This window comes from Orbicella faveolata, unplaced genomic scaffold (assembly GCF_042242905.1).
Source record: "Orbicella faveolata isolate gen_17 unplaced genomic scaffold, um_ofav_v1 contig_25, whole genome shotgun sequence".
In the NCBI taxonomy this organism is placed as follows: domain Eukaryota; kingdom Metazoa; phylum Cnidaria; class Anthozoa; order Scleractinia; family Merulinidae; genus Orbicella; species Orbicella faveolata.
The window spans coordinates 21,364,983-21,390,049 of NW_028301553.1; the positions used below are offsets into that span (position 1 = coordinate 21,364,983).

The 25,067-nt window shown below is 38.8% G+C and overlaps 1 protein-coding gene and 2 pseudogenes across 1 annotated transcript; 1 reads left to right on the forward strand and 2 right to left on the reverse strand.

The window, feature by feature from the left end:
• Window positions 1-4,326: 4,326 nt before the first annotated feature.
• Window positions 4,327-5,664, reverse strand: LOC110064711 (uncharacterized; annotated as a pseudogene).
• Window positions 5,665-21,809: 16,145 nt separating this feature from the next.
• Window positions 21,810-23,452, forward strand: LOC149109408 (uncharacterized; annotated as a pseudogene).
• A 758-nt stretch (window positions 23,453-24,210) lies between these two features.
• On the reverse strand, window positions 24,211-24,834 carry LOC149109409 (uncharacterized). The gene has a single exon (XM_089294625.1). The coding sequence runs from the start codon at window positions 24,832-24,834 to the stop codon at window positions 24,211-24,213; it is 624 nt and encodes a 207-aa protein (XP_089150751.1).
• Window positions 24,835-25,067: the final 233 nt, after the last annotated feature.

The window sequence follows — 25,067 nt, forward strand, 5'->3', positions numbered from 1 at the left end:
AGGTGTTTTCTTTTATTGCCATTTACAATCTAGGAAACTTTCATTTGGTTATGTAAAATGTACATCTAGAAAATGGTGATAACGTGTTATAGCCTCATTTCCATGCTTTAGTCAGGCCTTAATACACTTGAGATAGCTATTGTGTCTGATTCTACAAAAGATTCAAATGAAAGTGAAAATCTGTGCAATTTGTTTATACCCATCCTTTTTTCACTATATGTTCCATTGGACTTTATTTGCTGAACATCAAGAAGAGTCCATTAATTATTACACATGGGTAATTACACAAGAGAAATAGGCAGATTCCCATGTTGGTAATTAAATGGGTTCTTATTGGGTTTCGTAAACAATCCCAAGAAAAACCCAAACATTACCTAAATTGGGAACTTGAGACTGTTCCCAATGTCGATTTTGTTGGGTATTCTATAATATCCCAGACTTTGGAAATCATTTTCAAAGATGGGATTTTATTGGAAAAATGAAGCGAATTTACAGAAATACCCAGTTTTGTCAAATCGAGAATTGAAACTGATTTACATGGTTTTTTTTATAATTACCAATAAAAGCTCAAATCTGATTTTAAATGGGAAGTCAAGAATAGTTCCTATTTCTAGCTTGTTTTGGGTGGCCTCTCAATTTTTGAATATTTTCCACTATTCCACCACTGGAAGCTCTGGTGTTCATCAAACAGGGTTTTCTTGGTACTGAAGCTATACCAACGGTAATAATAATATTTGTTATTATTAAGTGAACCTTCCTCAAACAAAATGATTTCCCATTAAACCTCTCACATCAATTCCAGTATGTTTGAGGAAGGTTTTTAATTTATTTGTCTACAAGATGAGGAGGAAACCCTCTCTATGTAAACCAAGAACAGCCAAAAGTAATGTAACTCAAACATTTCCATTTTGTTTGGAAGACCTTGCGTGTCATGTACATATTTAAAGTAGTACAAAGCAGACATGTTGCTATTAAAAGACGATGACAATAAAACTATGGATATAATTCAATGTAACAATAAGTACCTTTTATATAATTTCCATCTTTATCACCCAGCACTGGAAAAGCATCATGAGACTGTCAAATTTTTAGATGTAGCTAGGCCTATGTTAGAGACAGTTTGCCTTACCGTGCCCCTCTGTACCCCCCTTGGGCGGGTCACGTGATTTCTGCGACCATGTGCTCTTAGCAGTTTGATGTGCGTTGTTTTGTGTGTAGGCGGAAAGTTTGCTTTTACCTTTGCCTTTTACTTTCTCGATGTTGGCATCTTGATTAGGCCTGAAGATGCCCAAAAATATGTAAGTGGTCACTCATGTGTATTGTTTTTTTTGTAATTCAATATTTGTTCGAGTCGCAAGCTTTACATTTGTAACTTTCAGCTGTACTGAACCGACAGAAGGACGAGTAACAGAATAAACATCTTCAGTGTACAATTTGTTTGTGGATTTCTTCAACAGCCTATAATACAAATTCAACTGACAATAAACCAGTAGAAACATAACAGCTATAGTCTTGAAGTTAACTATAAACTTGAACAAACTATAGCAGAGCCCTAAATTTGCTATCAGCGAGTTGAGAAATCTATATTCTTTCATATATCAGACCTTGGTTATTAAGAGCAACTATTAACACAATGGTATGGTAAACCTGTACATAAATTGCCAGGCAATATTTCTGGTCTGCAATGCAGCCTAACTCTTAAAAACTAATTAACTTCAACTTTATGTCTACTAATTTGTCAATGTACTCTTCCTAGACCACCATTAGTGGCAAGTGAAGTTAATGTTTAACTTACAACAACAGGGCTGGCTGGAAATAGCAGACAACCAATGTAGTCCAAAACAGAGGCCAAATATCGTTTCAATCCACTTTCCATCAAAGATGTCCAATAGCTGATTTTCTATTTTGATCCCCCAAAACTGTGAGAATTATATCAGTGGTGCAGAAGCAGTTTTAGTCTACAATAACTACAAGTGAAACTTCTATTAGAGTGCCGACTGCTTTCCCTGGGTAATTTTTGGTGAAATACCATGCAACCTCATCTGCTTCCCCATAAATGAAATATGCATCACCTTTTGTATCAGCATGGAAATGGGTATCTATAACCACAGTGGTACATCTAGGGGGAGGGGGGGAGGAGGAGGAGGTGGTTTCCATTGGCTCGATTGGCTTATACTTTGGCTTGATTGACTTGTTTCTCATGATTGACTTGAACTATATGAACTCGCATATTATAGGTTTGGATTTTATTTTTTATATATTTTTATATTATGGAGAAAACAGTTGATCCAATATTCAAAAATTACAAAGTGTATTCTTTTAGATTAGGAAAATACCCTAATAAAAATTTCTGTATGGTTTTTAAAAAAGAGTCAGTTTGGAAAAAAATTTAAACGTTTATTATGTAGATAATAATATATGGAAGTTATACGTTGGTTTTGTCCATATTGATGTGAATATTATTTGTTAGCATATATAGTCAAACATAAACTAACAATGAAGCATAAGGAGAATAAAGAAGAGTTTGAAAAGAGATATAATTAATAACACAAAAATAATGTAAACTTGGCAATTAATACAGTAAAAATGTCATTTTTCTACATCCAAAGTCAGCTGCTTTATTTCGCCTTCTTGGCTGCTAGGCGGCGAGGGTATTTGTAAAGGTTTACCAGTCTTCTTAAATTTTTTATCCATGGTGACCCATTTCACTGTTTCCCTTCTTTCTTGCTCCGTTTGCACTTCATCCAGTTGGTTTTTATACTCCCGCCTCTTTTTTTCTAAATGCATGACCTTCTCTGCTTTGCCAGCAACTTCCTTGACATTGCGAAGACCACAAATCATCTGTTCTATATCCAAAGTTACAATCTTGTTGACGAAACCTTGCATATTAAATGCAAATTGTATGTTTTCATTCCCCACCAAAGCACTGATTTGTCAAAGAGATTCTTTCATGCTCTTTTCACAGGTAGATATCTTGGTTTTAAAGTGTAATAATAACTTCGGCATCTTCAAGCTTGGGTTAAACTTCTCGCTAAAGTTTTTGCTAAACTTTTTCGCGATAAACTTTTGGAGTAAAGTTTGTCAGAAAATTTATGACTTATGCTCAGATATGGTTGGTTAAAAAAAAATCATATGACTATTATGTCACCTGTGAACAAAAGAATAACTGACTCATTTCCAAGGGAAAGTCCCTGCAGTGTGTTCCTATTTCACTGAGAATAACATCCGGTCTTTCTGAGAAATGTAACGTCATTGTCTTGTATATGTCTATGGCCCCTTGTTTTTATTCAATTTTAAAATAATGAGCTTATTTTTAATTTGTGGAGGGTTGGGAGACATGCAACTTGCTCACGAGAGGGCTTGAATAGAAAGTGCTCTTAAAGTATTTGAAAATGCATTTTTTGAGTTGGGGCCTGGCAAGGGCAGTTTTTGATTTCTATAGCCTGTTAAAGGGTATTTTTTTATACAGTGTACCAAAACTGCCATGTCCTATACTATCCAAGGCAACAGTAGATTGATCGTTTCTGACGAGGAACATCTGATGGTCGTCTGCGTACATTGATAAACTCAATTTAACAAAAAAGGATAAATCATTTTGAAAGATATTCCACATCGGTGGACCCAGGGCGGAGCCCTGGGGGCAACCTCGACTGATCGTCCTGGACGAGCTTGTGTGACTGGCAATTTTGACTTGATATTTCTGGTCGCATAGGTACCTGTTCAAGAGCTGTATCATGCCTTCCTGGAAACCATATGCTTTTAGCTTGCTGAGTAACAGTGGGGATGGAGAGAATCGAATGGTTTGGACATATCAGTCAATAAGAAGGCTACAGTGAGTCTGTTGTCCCTTGCTCGTTTCCATTCTAGTAGGTTTATCAAACTTGTTTCACAGCTATGAGGTTTTCTATAGGCATACATTCATTCGTAAATGTTACCTCGAAAGGCAGTTGACACTTGCATGCATATAAGTTGCTCAAACACTTTGTCTATACATGGTAACACCGTTATGGCCTGTAGTTTTCTTTGGAACACTTGTCATTTTTTTTATAGATCACCAAGCTTCCAGTCGCCCAGTCATGCTCTCTTCCGAATACGTGAGTTAAAGAGGTTAGGAAGTGGTTGAGATAATTCCTCAGCTCCTATTTTCATAATTTTTGCTGGAATGCCATCGCAGCCGGTAGCCTTGTTCATGTCGAGTGACTCTAGGACAGTTTTGACTTGGTCTTGTGTGACAGATGTTACGTCACTGATCGAAGTAAAGTCCTTTCTTTCCTATTGAATTCTTTGGATGCTTGGATGGTTATCAAAGTCGTTCATTGCTAATAGCTAGGCACCTATACCACCTATACCATCAGGTATTGTTGCAAAATGATTGACAGGCACTTCAGCAACTTCTTTCTGTTCTGTTATGATCGTTCCATTTAAATTTAACTTTATCTCCCCATTTTTAGCATTCCCTTTTGTGTTGAGGAACAGTCTAAAAGTTTTGAAGAAGTCTCTCGGGCTGGTCTTGAGATCTTGGGCTTTTTTCTTCTAATATTCCCTGATGGCAATTCTTCTTTGTTTAGTTGCTTCATTTTGTAGCTTTTTGGTTAAACTCCCAGTTCTCTTGTGTTTTATTTTTCAGGAATTTTGCCATAGCCCTTCATTTTGCTCTGATGGCTCTCATGGTTTTGATTGGTTCTAGATCATTTAGGATGTCATTCAAAAGCAAATTCCAGGCGTGTGCCTGATCATCAACTTCATCAAGCAGGTGACAAATGTGCCATGGAGCAGTTGATAGACTTTGCTTGAATAAATTAGGCTGAAAGTTTTTGTAGTTCCGAGCTTTGATGATTCTAGGCTTAGATTGAGTCTCTCCTTTAAGACACCCTAGATGAGGGCATGATCGCTTAGCAACAGATAGTACTTTCCAGAATATTTAAAGAGTTCTGGCTTATTGCTAAGTAACACATCGATCAAAGTTTCTGTCACCATTGCATATCAATTCTCTACTCTTGTGGATTTTGTAATTAAACATTTGAAACCTTGTTTGTTTTCCAAATCCAATAAAATATTCCCCTTGGGCTTGTCAGGGCGCAATCTGTCTAGATTTAAGTTGCCAATTACCACCACAGTGTTGCTTTGGAGGCTGGCCCAGTTACAGATGTCAAGGAGTTTGTTTTCAAGAAGTAATTGGTAGTCGCCGCACACAGATCTTGGTGGACGATAAATACCAAGAATAATATTTCCAGAGACAGTCTTTATTTCCAGTGCTATGAGTTTGAGTGTTTTATAGTGCTTATCTGGTTTAAGCCTTTTCTCAGAAAGGAAAGATGATACCAGAGCCATTATACCTCTGCCACCCTTTTTTCTATGATTTCGGTAAAATACGTAGCCAGGGATAGAAAATTGCTCGTCAGGATAGCTAGCATCAATCTTGGTTTCACTAACAAACACTATATGAGCGCTTATCTTGTTGATGGTTGCAGCTAGTTCTTCAAACTTGTTCTGGATGTTGTTGATTTTTAGATGGCAAATCAACGGTTCCTTGTCATTGGTACCTCTTAGTGATTCAAGCCATGCGTTATCAGTTGAATCGCTTGGCAAAGGTCCCTCGAACTCTTCTTGAAGTGAGGTGATTTTCCTCAATAAATAAAGCCTCAAGTGTAGAGTTACCAACATCGTAAAACGGTAGATCCATCAGACAGGTCGTGGACACATATGTTGGACAAATCTAAGTAAAGCATGTAGACTTCTGTATCCGTTTGTATTTACTGGGCTTAATGTTTCCACACTTTATGTGCGTTCGACCTTTGCACTGATCGCAATGGATAACAAGGTGATTACATGCAAGTGTCTTCGAGCATACATTGCACTTCGCCGGTCCTGGGTTTGGACTTATGTCTCCACTAACCTGAAGCCGATATGGTTGAAACGTTGAGGTCGAGTAAGGATAACGCATTACTCTGGTAGCGAGAGATGTAGTTCACCGAGGATTGTGTATATGTTGGCTCAAACCATGTGTGGCGAAGATGAGCAGATTAGGACCACTGTATTCCATAGAATGATAGTTGATAGCATTGTGGATATTCCATACTCCTTTCAAGTTGATTTGAACATCGTTTAATCGGCCGGACTGGTAAAGAACAACTAAAATATGGTGTAAGATGACAAAGCTCAGAAAACCATGTCTGGTCGCCATATTGAATACATTAGATCTTGCCATATTGATACATCAGCTTTTCGTGAACAATAGCTGCAATCAAGGTACAAAAACGTATTCATGTATCATTGCAATGTTTCACTACATTCAGTATCATGACAAACTAAAAGCAGGTTCTAAGAACGAGAGTCAACAAACCCAATAATGGTAAAATTCATAACCCTCCTGCTTGTTCCTTTTTTACAGTGTCTTGACCCAAGTGATCTTACAGGAGATGAACTGACCAGATCATTACTTTGGTCTTTCGAATTAATACCTGCTCCTGCCGCTCAGTACTTGAGACAGAGCGTGATAAGACTCTCCGCTTGACAATCGTTTACCAACAGTGGAAATCGTTGAATACCACTGTAACTGTTCTACTTCGACCTCTTACTGCTTAGTGGCATTGAATTCCGAGACTTCTACCAAATTATTGTCTGATCACAGTGAAGAGGGTAGCCCTGTAATCAGCAAAGAGGAATGTTTTCCTGACGGGGATGAGCAAGAAGACAACTCTGCTGATTGGGATGATCAACAGTCTGATCCCGATGAAGTGGCATACTTCTGAGAATCGTTCAATGTTAAAGGGTCATTCTGGGCAACTAAATACTAGGATGCCCTAAAAAAGCTTTGGAACTGAAATCTACAAAGGAAAATGTCCCAGTTAGCCTCTTTTGAAACAAGCAATTTGACAGACAAAAATGCCATCACATTTGAAGTTCTGTATAATGGAGTTTGGCTTGTCATTGGGTACTGTGGAATGGAAAAAATTCCAAAGTGGGCAAAAACCATCAAATGGGATGACACTACTGCCTACAAGTTGTGCTTCATAAAGAGACAATGGATACCAAAAATCAGAGATTTTAGAGTTTACTCTGCAGTAACAATTACCAAGAAAGGTCGGTAGGGCAAAAATGATAACAACAACGAATATAACAGTGACTTGTGCTTGGATATTTAATCTATAAACTATTACAAACTTTGACTCCAAGGATTTTGATAAACAATTTTCACTCCCTGGTCCCTTCTGTAGCAATTTTTGTGGTATTTTACATGTAAAAGGATTATGTTATTTTAAAATTGTAATAATTTATTGATTACAGTATTATGTTATTTTAACATTGTAATCAATTGCTGCTTACTGTATTATGCAATTTTAACATTGAAATCATTTACTGATTATAAAATTATCGGCCAGGTGAAACTGTGTAAATTATTGCTGCCTGCCAAAAAAAAATGGATATAGGTATTATAGTAGGGTTGTCATCAAGGGTGACAACCCATAACACAACATTGCTGCTTAGGATAAACAAAAGATTTTCATACCACCACTGCTTTGCAACTTATTGACAGCCCTGACTATATTAATTAAGTTTATTCACTAGGACCACTATCACAAGTTGGGGGGTTGCTGTCCTTCAGGCCTATGAAGCCTGTGGCAAATTGTGTCTGCTTTCGGGCAGGAAGAAAGCTATGACCTGCAGTGAAGATAGAAGAGTCTTCTCTTCTGCTCAAGGTCAGACGATGAAGCCTAAGGGGATGTTTGGCAGCGTCAATGTTGTCTTGCACATCTGGTGCTTCATTGAAAGAAGGCAATTCTTCTTCCCATTCTCTATATCTTTCATTTGCTGTCCAGTAGTAAAATGGGAGGTCATCTCCAATCCTCTTAGTAAATTCCTTGATGACATAAATAAGAAATATAACAATAATAATAATAATAATAATAATAATAGTATTATTATTATTATTATTAATATCAATAATATTAACTTGTTTTTCCTCATCTTACCAGTTTCCTCCAGAGAGCTTTAAACTCCTTCAAAGTAAAAATGAGACCTAGGAAACGATGCAGCAGTGCAAAGAAAGCTTCAACATCATCTGTTGTGCCAGCTTGTGGATGTTCTTCATAGCCATGAGTGCCATTTTCTCTTCTGCAGAATTCAATGCTCTCAATGTTGGTGGTCACTGCAATGACAGTCTCTCGTGAAAATCCACAAATTCCTTTGATTGGCCTACAAATTACCACAAAGCAACACAAATTATTAAGTTATCCAATGTCCTTCTGCCTTCAACTTAACATAAAAACTGGATTTTTGACAAGAGGCATTCTAAAATGTTTCTTGTAAATGTTTTATAAGAACAACGCAGTAATAAAGCATGCACAATGCAAGTAGATTTCAAGTTTTGATTCATTTTTCTTTTTTGATACAGTTAAGTATTGAACCATTATACTAATTGTGTATATACACTTGCACATTGAAATCAACAAACTTGTTGTCATCAACGGTTGAAAGGTCTGGGTTCTCCTTATGCCATGGCATCCACTCATGTAATATCATGTTCAGCATTTCATAGTTGTGCTTGCATCGCTCCAACTCAGAGTCCTCGCCCATCAGCTGCCTCACGCCATCCTGCAAAGAAATGGGATTCATATGAGGTTTAAACAATACATTCTTTATCATCAGAGTCAACACGACATCAGAACCCTATTTGTTAGACTGAAAACTGAGAGAAGAGATTCAGCAAGGAAAGGAGCAGTGTTCTAGGGTTTAGCACTGATCTACACTGTTTAAGCCTAAGCGCTGATTTGTTAATTGTTAGCTTTCTTTTTTGTGTTGGGAAACTCTTTATAAATAGGTTAAAAATTACACCCTCTGGCAGCTTTCCCAGGGTTGTGTACCATATTTATTCAATTAGGCGCCTATTTAATTTTTGGACTTTCAGGGTGTGAACTTATTCAAGATGGGTGCTTATTCGAGGCTGGGCGCTTATTAAATTTTCACCATATTCAGTCAGTAAAATGTTTATGTTGTAACAAAACAAATAAGAACAAAACATGACAAAACATTAAAGCATAAAAAAACTGTTCATTGTTCGGTTTATGCCCAGGACTAACAACTCATTGTTCGGTGTTTGCAGAAGTCTCTTTAGCTATCATAATTCTCAATCAACATCATAAAATTTTCAGGCAATGAAACTAAACATTGTAAACCATTAAAGAAATACCGTAATAATCAATACCCATATTCTTCTCGTGCACTTTATTATTATAATATTTTTTGGGGGGGGGGGTTGGGTGGGTGCTTATTCGAGGTTGGGTGCTTAAAAAGTACTTTTGGGGGATGGGGTGGTGGGGGTGGGTGCTTATTCAATGCTGGGCGCTTATTAACTTTTTCTACCTTCAGGGTGAGCACTTATTCGAGGTTGTAATAAATACAGTAGTTGACATGGCTTGAGGAGAAGATAAGCAGACGACCCAGGTTTACAAGAAAGGTTGTTTTGAACGTGGTGAATGAGTGCTAACCTGCAATGATATCAATGTATTTTGCTTCCCGTTTGTAGCCATGTTCACGCAGAAATTTTGACAGCATCTTTTCTGCATCTCCTACCGACTGCTTTCACTACCCAGTTAAGGAGGCTTGTGTCAAACCAGTGCCTGCATCCAACATTGCTTTGTCAGAACCTTGCAGATTCATTCCCTTAAATCCACCTGAGATACAAAACATCAAAAAATTATATTTCAAAATGACAGCAGCTTTCTCTTTATTTTGTACATATGTAAATGGTCATTGTGAGTCTTCTCTTCTGCTCAAGGTCAGACGATGGAGCCTGAGGGGATGTTCAGCAGCATCAGTGTTGTCTGCCACATCTGGTGCTTCATTGAAAGAAGGCAATTCTTCCCATTCTCTATATCTTTCATTTGCTCTCCAGTAGTAAAATGGGAGGTCATCTCCGATCCTTCTAGTAAATTCCCTGATGATATAAATAAGAAATATAACGATAACAATAACAGTAGCAATAATAATAATAATAATAATAATAATAATAATAATAATAATAATAATAATGAACATGACACAAGTGTGGGACAAAGAAAAATTCTGAGTCCCCGACAGGAATCGAACCCATGACCTCCCGAACACCAGATGGGCGCTCTATCCACTGAGCTATGAGAACTCATGGAGAGCAAGGTCATTTAACAGAGTTCATATATGACAGTTGTCCTGCATACTGCTAGGATCAATGCTATCAAAGTCATTGTGAGTAGTGATAAGTTAATAAAGATGGTGAATTTTAAGCTCGGTAATGAAATGCGAAGGTGAATTAATCAACATGATACGAGCGTGGGACAAAGAAAAATTCTGAGTCCCCGACAGGAATCAAACCCATGACCTACTGAACACCGGACGGGTGCTCTATCCACTGAGCTACAAGAACTCGTGGAGAGTAAGGTCATTTAACTGAGTTCATATATGACAGGTGTCCTGCATACTGCTAGGATCAACGCTATCGAAGTCATCGTGAGTAGTGATAAGTTAATAAAGATGGTGAATTTTAAGCTTGGTAATGAAATGTGAAGGTGAATTAATCAACATGACATGAGCGTGGGACAAAGAAAAATTCTGAGTCCCCAGCAGGAATCGAACCCATGACCTCCCGAACACCAGACGGGTGTTTTATCCACTGAGCTACAAGAACTCATGGAGAGCAAGGTTATTTAACTGAGTTCATATATGACAGGTGTCCTGCATACTGCTACGCTCGTGTCACGTTGATTAATTCACCTTCACATTTCATTACCGAGCTTAAAATTTACCATCTTTATTAACTTATCAATAATAATAGTAATAATAATAGTAATAATAATAGTAATAACATGCACATTAGTTATGTTACTAAGGTCCACAAGTTCTTCCTATAAAACAACCTTACATTTTTGAGAATGGCTGAGATCAGACTCAGTCTTGGTTGAGATCATACACCTTGCAAAGGAACAGCAGGGTTGAGACAGCAGCACCACTAACTTCTAAAAAATTTCAAGGACACATGAAAATAATATGAAATGTTCAGAACAGAATAAACGTTATCCAGCATGTTGCAAACAAAACATCTCATACCAGTTCCTGAAGTTTTCTCAAAGATTTTGTACACCAGGGAGATACAAATCATTCAGTGCATTTTACAGAGCTGGACACTACTGTCACAGTTCTGATATTGTGATTTAGGTGCACTCACTGATAAGAAGCACACTTGAGCAAGTGCTTGTTTTGATGTGCCTTGCAGTATCTGCCCAGAAAATATGACTTGTACAAAATGCTGGCCACTGGGGGTAGTGCTTGTGATGCCATACTTTGGGTCCATTAGAGCCAATCCTACAAACACCACTAAAGCTCTTTCCTCATTGAATGACCACTTGTGCAGTCGCACAGGTGGTTTAATTGATGGTAAGGGTGACTTTTTCATTCCAGGGCTAACAACCTAGGGAAAGATAGAGAAACAGGGGTCATTAGGAAAAATGAATGTACAAGAAAAATGCAATCACTCCACAACAGCATTGACAAGCATAACAAATTCAAATAAGTTGTAACATGGACTATTAACACAAATGAACTTAATCATCGATCAGCAAGTGCATATTTCAAAACGTTGGATCAATAAACAACAAACATGAAAAAAAATCCAAATCCCTCAGTATTATACAAATGATTCAGTATGGACTTCCACAGTGACTTTCGCTGTTGTCATAAAAATATACATTGCATATGGGCCGTCCGGCACAGAAATTCAAAACCTCACAATCATTCTTATCCTCACAGTGTATGTAAAAATCGTAATAGCTGAAAGAAAAATACATTTTTGATAATACTTCTACATATATATCAAATATCCTGAGCATTAACATGGCTGAATTAAAAGTGGTGTTAACACAGAGTTATGTTCACAACAAACACTAGACAGGACTGTTTGCCCTGGCGGCAATTAAACAAAAGATGCAATTGAATCCTTTCGCCTGTAGTTCAGCACACCACTGGCCGTAATTTTTTTTACAACAGAAAAGGTTTGGTGACAGATACACTGACTTCTTGAAGCTGCACTGAGAATGACAAGCTGCTGAATCTATTTATAACATGACAATTATTTTACCATGTCCTTTAGCTGGTTGATTAAAGAAGATTTTTGCTCTCTGCCTTTGTGGGAAATTTTAAAATGATGGCACATGGCCTTGAGCATCGTGACATTGAATCCCATGATTTGGAGCTGATTGTTTAGAAACAAGGGGCCCTGCTGCTTAAAGAAGTTGATAATTATACTCTATGACCACAACGGCTGAAAACTCTACCCTTTGGGGCCACACATACCTATATAGCCCATATAAGGGAGTACCCCCGGGCACCCTCCCTTGAGTCCCATACCAGTAAGAGTACATGTCCCATCACTTAACTATGTGTTTAATGAGGGTGGGAAATCAAAGACAAACTAGTTTCATGGCCAATAATCCTGGTGCCTTCAGAAAAAAGGAAAAGTACTGGTCCTATAAGCAAAGTGAGGAATCGTCCTCTCAGCATCTGCACTTGTTTTGATATGGTCGTTTTTTAGAAGGTTTCTTGGCCCTATCTTTTGATTTTCTGCATTTTATTCATGGTCAACCATTGGGTTTTCCAGGAAAAATGATCGGCTGATAATGGGAAAGAAAAAGGTGAATTTTAGTTGCATATCTGCTTCCTCTCCTGTATGAGCAACTCCTTATATTTTCTGAGGAAAAGTAGGTGAAAATTGAAAAGGTAAAATGATTGTGGTCGTTGGGTCATACTGATAAGATTACGCTAGTGTAAAAATTAAATCAATGGGTGGCTTTTTCAATCTCAACATTGAAATGATTTTTCTTGCCAAATCTATTGATTGGCATGTGGGACAGGGGATTTGCCCCTGGCCCCTCCATAGCTGGTAATTGGTCACGTTACAACTTGTGTGACATTGTGGCAAAGGCTACTGCAGCTTTCGTTGCATAAACAGATTCCGATGCTCGTTATGCGCTGCATAAGCGCTGATACAAGCATCAAGCATGAAACAGAAGTAAAGCCCATTCATTGCAAAACATTGTTCAAGCGTGTGGTGTTCATTTGGGTTCATTTGGCGAACGCTGTTCTCAGCGATCAACCAGCAAGTGTTCGTTTTTGTTTTTCATTTTCAGGCACATAGCACTCAAGTTCCCAGTAGTCAAGGCTAGTAGTAGCACAGGATTCAGTTACCATTAAACGGTAAACAAAAACTTGACTTTCGTCTTCTCCTGGTGTTACTTTGATCTGTGGCAGAATTGACGGAGGGAGCTTATCAGGACGACGGCTACGGTTAATTTGTGCAGACCGCCATTATTTACTTTTAAAGTATCTTGCAAGTCTTGAGAATTGATCAGCTGCAACGCAACTTTTACCTCAAAAGTGGATCTACAGTGTATACAAGTACTAAATGAAGCTATTTGCCACTACTCAGAAGGTCAACAAATGAACCTGAATGGCAGAAGAAGTATTTTCACCGAGTGCAAGGGTCATGCAAATGACTTTGACACAAGTGATAGTTATGTAAATACACTGACTGTGACAGATTTTAATCTGTTGTCACGCAGAGTCCAAGGAGATACCCAGCAATTTGAACTTATTGAATGGTTTATTAAGGTAAGAAATTTACTGTGATGTACTTTTTAGCCTTCATTTAGATCCAACTTTTGAGATTTTCTCCCTCAAATTTGGCTAAATTTTAGTAGGTGAACAAAGGCCTCAGGTTAGGGTGTCTCCTAGCCTTGCTGGTAAGCTTAGAATTTTCTGAAAAGTTTCCATATTTCATCAGTGAAAGTAATGAATGTGCCTTAGAATTTGTATGAAAATGAAATTCTGTGAGCTGCATTTTAGAGGACGTAGCACGGTTCACAAAATCGGTGAATTTTACCTTTGTGATCATGGTCAGCAACCTCAGTGTGGCCAAAATTCAATTTTGGCTCGTAGCAAAGCAAAAATAAAAAAATTGGAAAATAATAAATTGCTTTTTTATATATGTGCCAAGCCCTTTTCACTGACAAAAAATGAGGGACAATTATCTTTGGTCCTGAAGTCGAGTGGACCACTTTTAGCAGGACTGCCACCTAATGCTGTAAGAGCACAACTCAGCACAAAAATACAAAAAATGTGTACGCCTTGCTGCAGCTGTTTACCCTTGACACTGCTGATTTGCTGAATAATGTGGAGCTTGATGCACCCTCGACTTGGGCCTTCCATACAGACTTAATGGCTATTGATTTGACTGGAAACCATAGACTCTCCAGTAGACGTAATAATGACACATTTGTCTGGCCCAGTGTTAGAAGCAGCGAATTTCAAACACACTTATTTGAGGAAGATGTCCATCCAGGTTTTTATTTTGCAGAGAAAACAATTCTGGAGGGACCATGGGTGCTCACTGTCTTGTGATTCTTTACAAGATTGACAAATTTGTCACTTTCGTTGGCCATTCTGTTGTATTCCATGACTCATGTTCACAAGAGCGTCTACCCTGTTAGCTTTGTCAATAGACATCTTAACTAAGAGAAAATCTCGAAATAACGTGTACAGAGTTTGGGTGATCTGGATGTTGTGGGCACTGGACAGTTGACCTGGCAAAGATACAACATCTCTTGCAGCTTTGCTTGTTTCAAACTGTTTTATTTTATCTGGAGTGATCAAAGCATGGAAGTCTTCCTCCATCTTTTTCCAGTGTCGTTTGGTGCAGTTCTGGTGAAATGATGATGACCAGCGGCTGACCTTGTATTTTAAAGAAATAACCGTTTCCTTAGAAATGGTTAGTCCTGCTTGCCCAGTGAGGGAATAGGAGTAAGAGTGGCGCAGACTCATTAGATAATGTAACTCTTGGAAAAGTATAATTACCTTTATCTCCTTTCACCCTCTGCCAAACAACTTCTCTTTTGATAGCGTTAGCCTCAATAAGGGCTTTGGTTAATTTGAAAAGATGGTTTGCCTACTCTTCTGTGAACTTTCTCCCGAACCTTGAAGATTCAGCAGACACGGAGCCAAAGATGTGCATTAAAGATGAAGGTGCAGCTTCTGGTTGGGCTGAATCAAGATACCTGTTAACTTTTGCTTCAGAAGACTCTACGTCAGAAGGAGGCTCGCAATCTTCCATGTGTTGTTGTCTTAGTCTCGAGAGCTTTAGGACTACAGCCTTGAAGGGGTGCTCCTCCAGAAGTGTTTATGTCAAGAGTTTTTCCTTCACTTTGGCCTCCTCGATAGGGCCTGTCTTAAGGTCTTCCTTGAATAGCTCCTTCAGTTGTTCCATTTCCTCCCTCTTCTACAGCTTTGGGGCTGCTTTAGTGTCCTTGAGTTCATCCTGTGGCTGATGAATGTCGCTCAATTTTAGGGCCACAAGTTTAGCTGGCTTGAGTCAGGGTCTTATGCTGGGCTAGGGCAGCAAGATGATCTTTTTCATCTGGCATGTGGACATGCATGCGGGTAGCAAGAGACTTCCCTTTAATTGTGGCAGATATTCTTCCCTCTGTCACATTCCCCTCTCTCTGGAATGTTTGCCATATGGATGTTGATATGTGGGAAGATGTTAAGGGCATCCCATTGCTTGAAACGAATAGCTGCTCAACCTGTGGGGTAGCTGCAGTGAACTGGCTTTGTACAGTTCTTAGGTATATGTCCATCATTTTGTGCCAATTGTCTTAGGCCCAGATAACCGCAGAACCATACTGGTCAGCCATCTTGTGGTTACTTACAAGTATTCTGAAATGAGCCTGGTCTTCGTCTGTATCCAGGTGAGACAATTCAGTTACAGTCATATTTGAAATGACTCCATGTCTTCCACTATTGTTGATGATGAGACGAGTCATCAAGCAATCTCTTACTCCGCAGTGAGTTCTGTCACTGATAATTCTTTGAACCTCGGTCCCCTGACTCGTTTTCTTTGACGAATTGCCAAGCTGTTTCACTGCATTTATTTGCTGATCACCATGGCAGATTTGGTAGAGATTTTCACTGGTGAAGAGTTTCTTGAAATCTTCGTGCTTCTGAAGCTTTCTTCTCAGAACTTTCTTTATTTGGGCTGATGACCAGGAACACATCAGATCCCTGCGGACGTTTAACGTGTCAATGCTTAGCTCAGTCGTATCGGGTTATCACTCTTGGGTCAAAAATTTATAAAATAAATGCAAACTCATAAGATATGAGTGCACAGTTCCAGGTTGGTACCTGGAAACAGCATGTGACAACCATTGCCTCAGAAGAGTTACTCCTTGTTTCCCGGAAAGCAGGAGCAGGTACACGGATGGTTTGGATTGTCTTGTCTGACTATCGTTTCATTCATTTGAAGCCTTCTTATGATGCTTGAAACCTGATTTTTATACTACTGCACCATTTTTTCGCTTCGATATCCTCCATCTACACCCGTCAACCATTCATAGAATTCTGTCAGCAGGGTTCCTGTGCCTAGGACATTGCTTCCAGCTTGGTCTTTCGTCTTGATGTTCTTGTTTTCATTAATTTCGCAATCACTTGGGACCCAGTTTGTGTCTAATGCTTTGTCGTTATCACTCTCATCTCCATTGAGTGCCGCATGAAATGCCTCGTGTATACTGTCCTTGTTAACGTTGCAAACTCGTGTCAGTTTTTCAGCAGACTTAAGGGCACTTTTAAAAGAATAGCCATGAGATAATCTCCCATCTTTAAATTCCTTTACTGTTTCGTGCCAGTCTTCCTCATAACCAAGGAATGATCCCTTGCTGATAATTTCTTCCCCAATAACCAACTAACACAGTCAACATTTCTTTGCAATCTTTACAGAGGGATGAGGAATGAACAGATGTGTCTGGTTGTGTAGAGGCTTTTGAGTCTGACTGTTCTTCTTAATTTCTGAAGCTCATCACTGTCATAAATCACAACTTGTTTGTTCTTTGTTCTTTACTGAATGATCTTTACTTTCTTCTTTGCTGTCCTTGTCAATCTTTCCTTTTCACTTGTCCTCTGCATCCTTGTTGAAGCTTTCCCGTTGTTACTTTCCATTCCATCTTCTTTGCAATCCTCATGCAATCGACCACTTACTAGTTTGCTATACGTTTTATCACTATCAAATTGGCAGTGTCAGCTTCATCACATGCATCATACTCCTTTGTTTTCTTTCTTATTTTCAAATATAAGTGCCTTGACTCTTGTTCTGTCTTTATCATTCTTTTTCTACACCTTGTGCACAAGTCTGTTGTATTCTTCCTCACTGTCCACTTTACTGCATTTTTTCTGTTGAGCCCTCCTTTCTTTGTTCCTTTCCTCTGAGCTCTTCTTGTTAATTCTCTATAATCTTGATTGCTGTACCTTTCGTTGTCTTCTGGTCTTCACCTTTTCTTTGTCAGCAGTGTCAGCTTCATCGCATGCGTCATACTCCTTTGGTTTTACTTCAGACTCGCTCTCTTCTGATTTTGTTTGCTTATTCCCTCTGTTTTCATCATGTTAGGTACAATTTCATCTTTGAAATTGATGCTTGTGGGGCATGAGCTAATGCCTTCACATATGCAGACGTTTGTGGTTTCAAATTGTGAATGCTGCTTTGGAGGTGTTTATGAAGCTGGAAAATTTGGGTTCTTGGACCTCTTACATGGCAAAAGGGGACAGAATTTCACCTGCCAACTGGGTGCCTTCGTCTCTTCAATAATATAAGCATCAAGCTTACTCTGCATTTTTGACATACCATGTACTTCTTGCTGGTGGCAAGTAAGATTTTTTTACACTTTGTCTACACTTTCTACAAATCTTAGAACTCCTCGTAGGGTGATTAACATTATTGAAGCACCGTTATAGGCAGAGGTAGAGGGCACTCCTTTGTTGTCCATTTCATTCATGCTATGGTAATAGCCCACGTATAAGAATCTTGGTTTTAAGAACCTGTTAGGCTAAAATTTTCATTTTAAGCCCCCTCCACATAAGAACCTATTAAGGCTAACATTTTAAGTTAGGTTCTTATCAGTGGGGTTGCTGTAAAAGTGTATAGGTAGAAACTACTGAATTAAGATCATCATCTATTTTAAAGTAACTTGACATAACTTTTTTTCTTTCAAGTTTAAGTACCATGTTGTATGTCTATTGTGTTTGCCATCCAAATAGTTCCCCAAGTATTTGCAAGTACTGTACTCTACTACAGTATCAAAGAAAGCTTTCTGACCAGCTCCAACTCTGTGAGAATCACAAAATATTAAATGTAAAATATCAAAATATATCCCAATGAAATAAAAAACTGCAAAATATCAAAACAACGTAAGCTCCCAATGGGCAATGCCTCAGCTTCTCAACATGAGTTTCTTTGAAATTTTTTGTTAGGGACATATACTGTACCTGCACTGAACTGCCTATAGGCATTGCTCTATGGTACAAATAAATGATTTATACTGTATTATGAGATGATATTTCTAATATGTATAGTGTATTCAGATGAAATTCATATGAAAATATAAGAACCTATTTTAAGAACCTTGGTAGCCTAAATATGCTTTAAGTACCATTTATATAAGAACCTATTTAGGCTAAACTGAAAAATTCAGGTTCTTATATGTGGGCTATTACTGTATCAATGGAAAAATGGGGTGAAAGAAATATGCTTAAAACAGGCACTAAGCGCTTATGATGCTAACGTAAACAAAACCTCCTAAATTAAAGTGCTTAATAATGCCTATATAAAAACTAAAATTATGCATTAAGATATATAAAAATACTATAAAATACACAAAAATACTAAATTTAAACAGTGAAATGTTGGAGCAAATTGTACGCTTGCTTAAACATGAGTAGGGTGTTATAGATGCTTGAATGATAGTTAAGAAATAGAAAACATGTACCATGTTTCTATTGTGGCTTCGTATAAATCTACTAGCGTTCTATCACGAATACCATTCTCTGATTGGCTACACTACTCACCATCTATTCTGTGATGGATAGTGGCATAGTAGTGTGTCCTTGTTAACAAAATGACCATCGTCTCTCTGCATTTTGTGTCTGAAGTCAGTTAGATACAATTTTGAATGACTAGTAGATTTATACTAAAACAATTCGATTATTTGCTCTTGACTTCTATGCATGATAGTTGACTCATGCAGCACCCTCGTCAACTGTCACGAGATAGAAATCTCAAGCTCATAGGCTAATTGCTTGCATAGAAACAGGATTTTAAATCACTCAGCATGCGTATTTTGTTTGGGCTATTGTACAATTTTCCGAGCAAAGCATGTAAAGTCAAACCTCTTTTTTGGGGGCATAAGTACAATAGAAAACCTTCATCGGGACAACCAAAAGGTGGCCATGGCCACTCTTTAGAGGTAGCCAGGTAAACTTTGCTCTATTTACAGTATTTTATAAACATTAATTTCAGGTGGCGGCCACCCATAATTTTATGGGCATAGTTTGGCTTTGTTTGAAATAGGTAATGCCAGTCTGAAATAGGTGACCACTCATAAAAATATTTTAGTACAAGTTCATTATTGTATTCACAGCGTGATTTTACATTGCCTTAAGGTGGCTCCCTAACGTATTTACAAACACCCTCCCTATAGAGCGCGAGTTAGCAAAGAAAAGCTAGTTCATTTCTCGTAAAGTTTTCCCTGTAGAGATTTACCAGTATTGGTAGTCCTCACAGTTTGTCACACATCTCTGTTAATATCAGTTCTGAAACTTGGTGTCATATCAAGACAATATCACTCATTAGTTGACAATTTTCTTTTTCTAGTCACCTTAATCTGCTTGGGATTTATTTAGGGTTGTGAGGACAAATTAGACTTTGATCACTCTTGGTAAAAGGGATAAGAATTGTTTGCAATGGGGACTAAACAAGCACAGAAACTAATCACAACTATAAGACTTAAATAGAAGACTATAATGATTATTATAAACACTATTATGTTCACTTGATGTTAGGTTTCTCCACTGAATGAAATGTAATTACAATGCCTTAAGTCTTTTTAGTTCCAAGCTTGAAATATAAACTCTCCTCACTGTTTGCCACACATCTCTGTTAATGTCAGTTCTGAAACTTGGTGTTACATCAAGACAATATCACTCCTTAGTTGATGATTTTCTTTTTTCTTGTCACCTTGATCTACTTGAAATTTATTTAGCGTTGTGAGGAGAAATTAGACTTTGATCACTCGTGGTAAAAGAGTTAGTGTCTATATGGCCAACAGGGTTTTTGCTGTTTTGTTATCTCTATAATGTGTAAAAATTGGATACTGAGATTTAAATGCCCTAAGATCTAGCTTTAAAGTTCCAGCTTTAGCCATGCTCAATGAAGTTGACTGTGAGTCAGTGCAAAACAAGAGTCTGGGTATCTGATTGGGTCGTGGCCACTCTTTCAAGTCAGGAATTGCCAAATCCTGCTAGTTCAGGTCACTGTTGTTTCAGAGGTGGTTAGGAGTTTTCGTTGACAAAAACAAACAAACTGAAGTCGGTGAAACAATGCGGTTGTCAGCCAAGCAAAATACAAGCATGAAGCTTTGAGATGCGATGCCATTCCTCACCAATCTTTCATTGCATGGTCAACTTCATTGGGCTTGGCTGAAGCGGGAAATTTAAAGTTTGATTTCATGGCAAAAAAAGCATCAATCAAAATTCAATTTTTTGGTTTCAATACATTTTTAGATGTTATGGAGATACCAAAACAACAAAAACCCTGTTGACCATATGGGCATTTTAAGAATTGTTTCCAATGAGAAGTAACCAAGCACAGAAACTGATTCAAAAGTGGAATTGATCACAACAGTCAATAATAAGAGTGATTTTCAATTCTAATCGGTACATGTAGATCAAAAGTGGTGCGCGAAAACCCCTGCAACCACCACTCAAGTTAAAGGAGAACAGAAGATGAAAAACGAAGTTATCGTTGCATATTTGCAACGGAGCAAATAATTTGTTTTGAGTAAAAATTGCAGTATTTGTCGGTATTTGTCCTTTCTTAACGCGTTCTGAGTGAAAAATAGTTCATGACATTCATACAATGTAGGTCCGCCATTTTGACTGCCATGTTGAAGGCTGGGCTGCATGGCATGATCTGATTGTGTTCACTTGCGTTCGTACCAAATTTAATTTTCTTGCTCGGATGCAGAACAGTTCACTGCATTGCCGTAGGCTGTTCCAATAGATCACATAGAGATTCTAGAAGAGGAATAAGCTTTCATTTCCTTCCATTAAAATATAAGGGCCTTTTAAGGAAATGGCTTGCTCAGATAAACAGAGAAAATTTGCCCCAAATGAAGCACTGCCATGTCTGTTCTGAACACTTTGAGCCCACATGTTTTGAAAGTGAGTACCGAGTAGATATTTTGCCAGACAATTTAAGCAGACATCACTTAAAACAGAATGCTGTTCAACTGTGTTTCAACACACAAAAAAGTTAAGCCTAAGGCCGTCCAGCGAATGCTGAATGAAATAGAGCTCTACAGGAAGAGGTAAGTCATGTATTCGTGCTATGAAACTGACTCTACTGATATGACCTGATATGACCTTTTGGCTTCCATGTTACTTTTCTGGCAAGCAAGCTTTAAACAAATGATCTTTCGTTCACAAATTTGTATTTTCTATTTTAGGCACTCAATCAAATACTGGATGCTTGTGATAGCAATTCGGAAGAGTCGGGTCAATCCAGATTGAAAGTCCCGCAGCCTTTACTAGATGCAAATGTCATGACTTCTGTGGTTCCTGATTACAATGTCAGTCAAACTAAAAGTCAGACTTTCGGTGACAAAGAAAAACCACAAAGGAAGAGGAGAAAACTACCTATTTCAGAGATACTTTTGGTGGATGCCTCTACTGACACTGAAATAACAATGGTTGACCAAGCGTGTCAACCAGATTAACCTTTTTTTTGTGCATTCACCTCATAAATTTAAATCCATTCCCTTAGCAGACATTCGTTATGCTGTAGCAAATGGCCACAGCTATGCCGCTCTCTTAATTGATTCCCCTGTTGTGCCCACTGAGCAAGTCCCTAGGGAATCTGGCAAAAATCTAAGAGGACATTAGATTGCTCTGAAATTAACACATCGGATTTTCCTGAAATTGACTGCCAAGAGGAGGAAATTGAAGATGAGTGGATTCCATCCAATGTGTCAGATCGTGAAGAATTGGACATGTTGGACCCAAGTGATTATGAAGTTAACGAATTTAGTGAAAGTTTCGACTCCAAAGACGACGATTTCGACATAAAAACTGAAATTCCTGATGATGACAAGGAAAAGGAGTCCACAAACTGGTTTAATGAAGATTGCGGTGATCTTCACCAAGAGCGAAATTCCTGGTAATTGAAAGCAAGCTAAAAAGCTTTTTTCTTGTCACGGGCACTATCCAGACTGTGGACGGAACTTGGAAAAAGCATCATTAAAAACCAAGAGGTCTCTTGCGACTATTGAATGCCTTGGTTGCTCTGATCAACCATTACGATGGCAAACACAGCTGTTTGTAAGTTCATGGCCACTGGAAATTTGCTGTTGAGCGCTGGAATTCTATTTACCGGCAAAGGTTACAGCAATATTGCTAACTTTACAAAGTGAACTAACGTCCAATTTTTTAGCCAGAAAAAATTTTAGTTTTACTCAGGAAAAGTACCTCTTCCCTCTAGTTAGCAAAAAATTTGCTGAGCATCAAGTGGATATTTTTAATAAAGTGAGAAACACCGAGGTGGTAGCAGGAGGTGATGGTCGCTGTGACAGCCCAGGCTGCTTGGCTAAATGTGGGACGTACAGCATTGTGAACACAGCTTCATCTAAAGTTCTTGACTTCTCTCTGGTCCAGCTGACGGAGGTCAAAAATTCAAATGCGATGGAGCTGGAGGGCCTAAAACGTTGCCTAGATCACCTACAACAGGAACAAGTGGCTATTGCAAAGCTTGCTACAGATAGGCACGTGCAAGTCAGAGCACACCTGAAAAAAGAGAGGCCGCATATCGAACACAACTTCGATGTTTGGCATTTAGTAAAGTCTGTTCAGAAGAAGCTATTCAAAAAGGCTGAATTAAAGCCATGTGCAGCGTTTGAAACCTTGGATACACTCCATCATAACTCACCTCTGGTGGTGTGCAAAAAGCTCGCAGGGCAATGTTACCGACTGTGTGGAACAATGGAAATCCGTTGTTTACCACACGGCTAATATCCACCACTGGGACGGATGTCAGTATTTCCACCAGTGTGCACAGCCACCCATCCCAAGAAAAACAGAGAGAGGGAAAGACTGGTTAGAGGTTGGAGGCCCTGCCCATGATACCCTGAAGGAGGTGGCCTTGAACAAGTCACTTCTAAAGGACATTGGCATGCTAGCCAAGTTTATCCACACTGGCATTTTAGAAACGAATCATGGCCTCATGGCAAAGAAGTACTGCCAAAAAGTGCAGCACTACTCATATGATGGCATGAAGGCTTGCACCCTGTTAGCTGTTCTTGACCACAACCACAATGTGGGAAGGAGCCAAGGCTAAACCAAAGAAAGTGCAACGAAACACAAATTTGTCTCCCTCAAGGGAAGTGTTTGGTGGATTGCAAAGCTGCAATACGAGGAAAAATCGTATGCATTTTAAAATTTTCTCTCCTTGCATTCAAGAAAGGTAGCATTGTTACGAAGCCCAGGTGCTACGTATTATGTTGCATGTAAATAAACATCGAAAACTCAGAACTTTAACTTTAATAAATCCGCTTGTAAATCCAAACATCCACGAGCTAGGTTCATCTAGTCCAGGTTTTCTACAGACATCAAAAGGAACTAACTAAGTACGGGAACCAAAAGAGCGAAATTATACGAATGCGACCCTTACCGACTGTTTCGTTCCAAGTACAAATGTCCAATGTTCTTCAAAAACAACAACATGGCGGATCGCAAATCAAAGACAACCCACATGCTTCATAACACGTGAAGCAAACACATTATGTCATACACAGGTCTGCACAACGTGCACAATGGTAGCTACACCGGCCCCTAAATGAACTTTCTAGAAATAGTTTCATTTACATACTAAACAGCTACCATTGTGAACTTAAACGTCCTATAGTACATATAGGTAAAATGCAGCCTTTTGTTCATCAATAAAACACAGCTTGAATGTCACTAAAGTGGGGTGTCCACTTATTGTTGCCTACTCATGACCAAGTGATCGACCAGGTTTGATCCATGTTAAGCGCAACTTTATAAGACCCAGCAGGCATGTCAAATGCATCATATTTGAAAGAAATGTTCCTAACGTCACTTAATGTTTTGAGGACTTGACATTTCAAGACGACACAACTTGGTGATTGGTTGCGTGAGAACAGTTCTTGTCACTTTGATTTCTCTTTCTCTTTGACGTTTTGCACGCGTCATGACAGTGTAACTTGTTATCACCTTTACAGAGCGCATGTATCCATCTTCGCCTTTGAAGGTCTCCACAACTCGTGCCAATGGCCATTGACCTCTAGGATAGTGCTCATCTGTAAGTAAAACAAGGTCATCAACTTTGAGGTTTTCCTTCAGTTCATTCCATTTCTTCCGTTCTGGAAGAGTGGGAAGATATTCTTTAATCCACCCTTTCCAAAATAGGTTTGCTAAGTACTGCGCTTGTCTCCACTGTCGTCTGCAATGCAGGTCCTCCTTCTCAAAGATACCAGGGGGCATGCTAACGCATGGTCGCAGCTGCAAGAGATGATTCGGTGTAAGGGGTTCTTCATCCATCGGGTCATCACTGTTTCGTGTTAATGGCCTACTGTTCAGGGTGTTAGTTGCTTCTGTTGGTACAGTTGACAGCACTTCATCGCAAACCACCTGTTCCTTCAAAAGAGCCCTCAGGATTTTGCGTACAGACCTAATCATCCTCTCCCATGGGCCCCCCATGTGGCTTGCTCCAGGGGGATTAAAGATCCATTCGATGCCTCTTTGTGCACAAAACCCACTAATCTTTCACTGATTCCACTCATCAGCGGCATCCTTTAGTTCCTTATCTGCTTTGGTAAAGTTTGAGCCACAGTCACTGCGAATCTCTTTAGGGCATCCTCGGAGGTTAATGAATCTCCTCAGTGCGTTAATCATGGAGTCTGTATTCAGGCTATGTGCGACTTCCACGTGTA

Coding starts and splice junctions, on each gene's coding strand:
- LOC149109409 (XM_089294625.1), bottom strand. CDS start 24,834: ATGGGGGGCCCATGGGAGAGGATGATTAGGTCTGTACGCAAAATCCTG.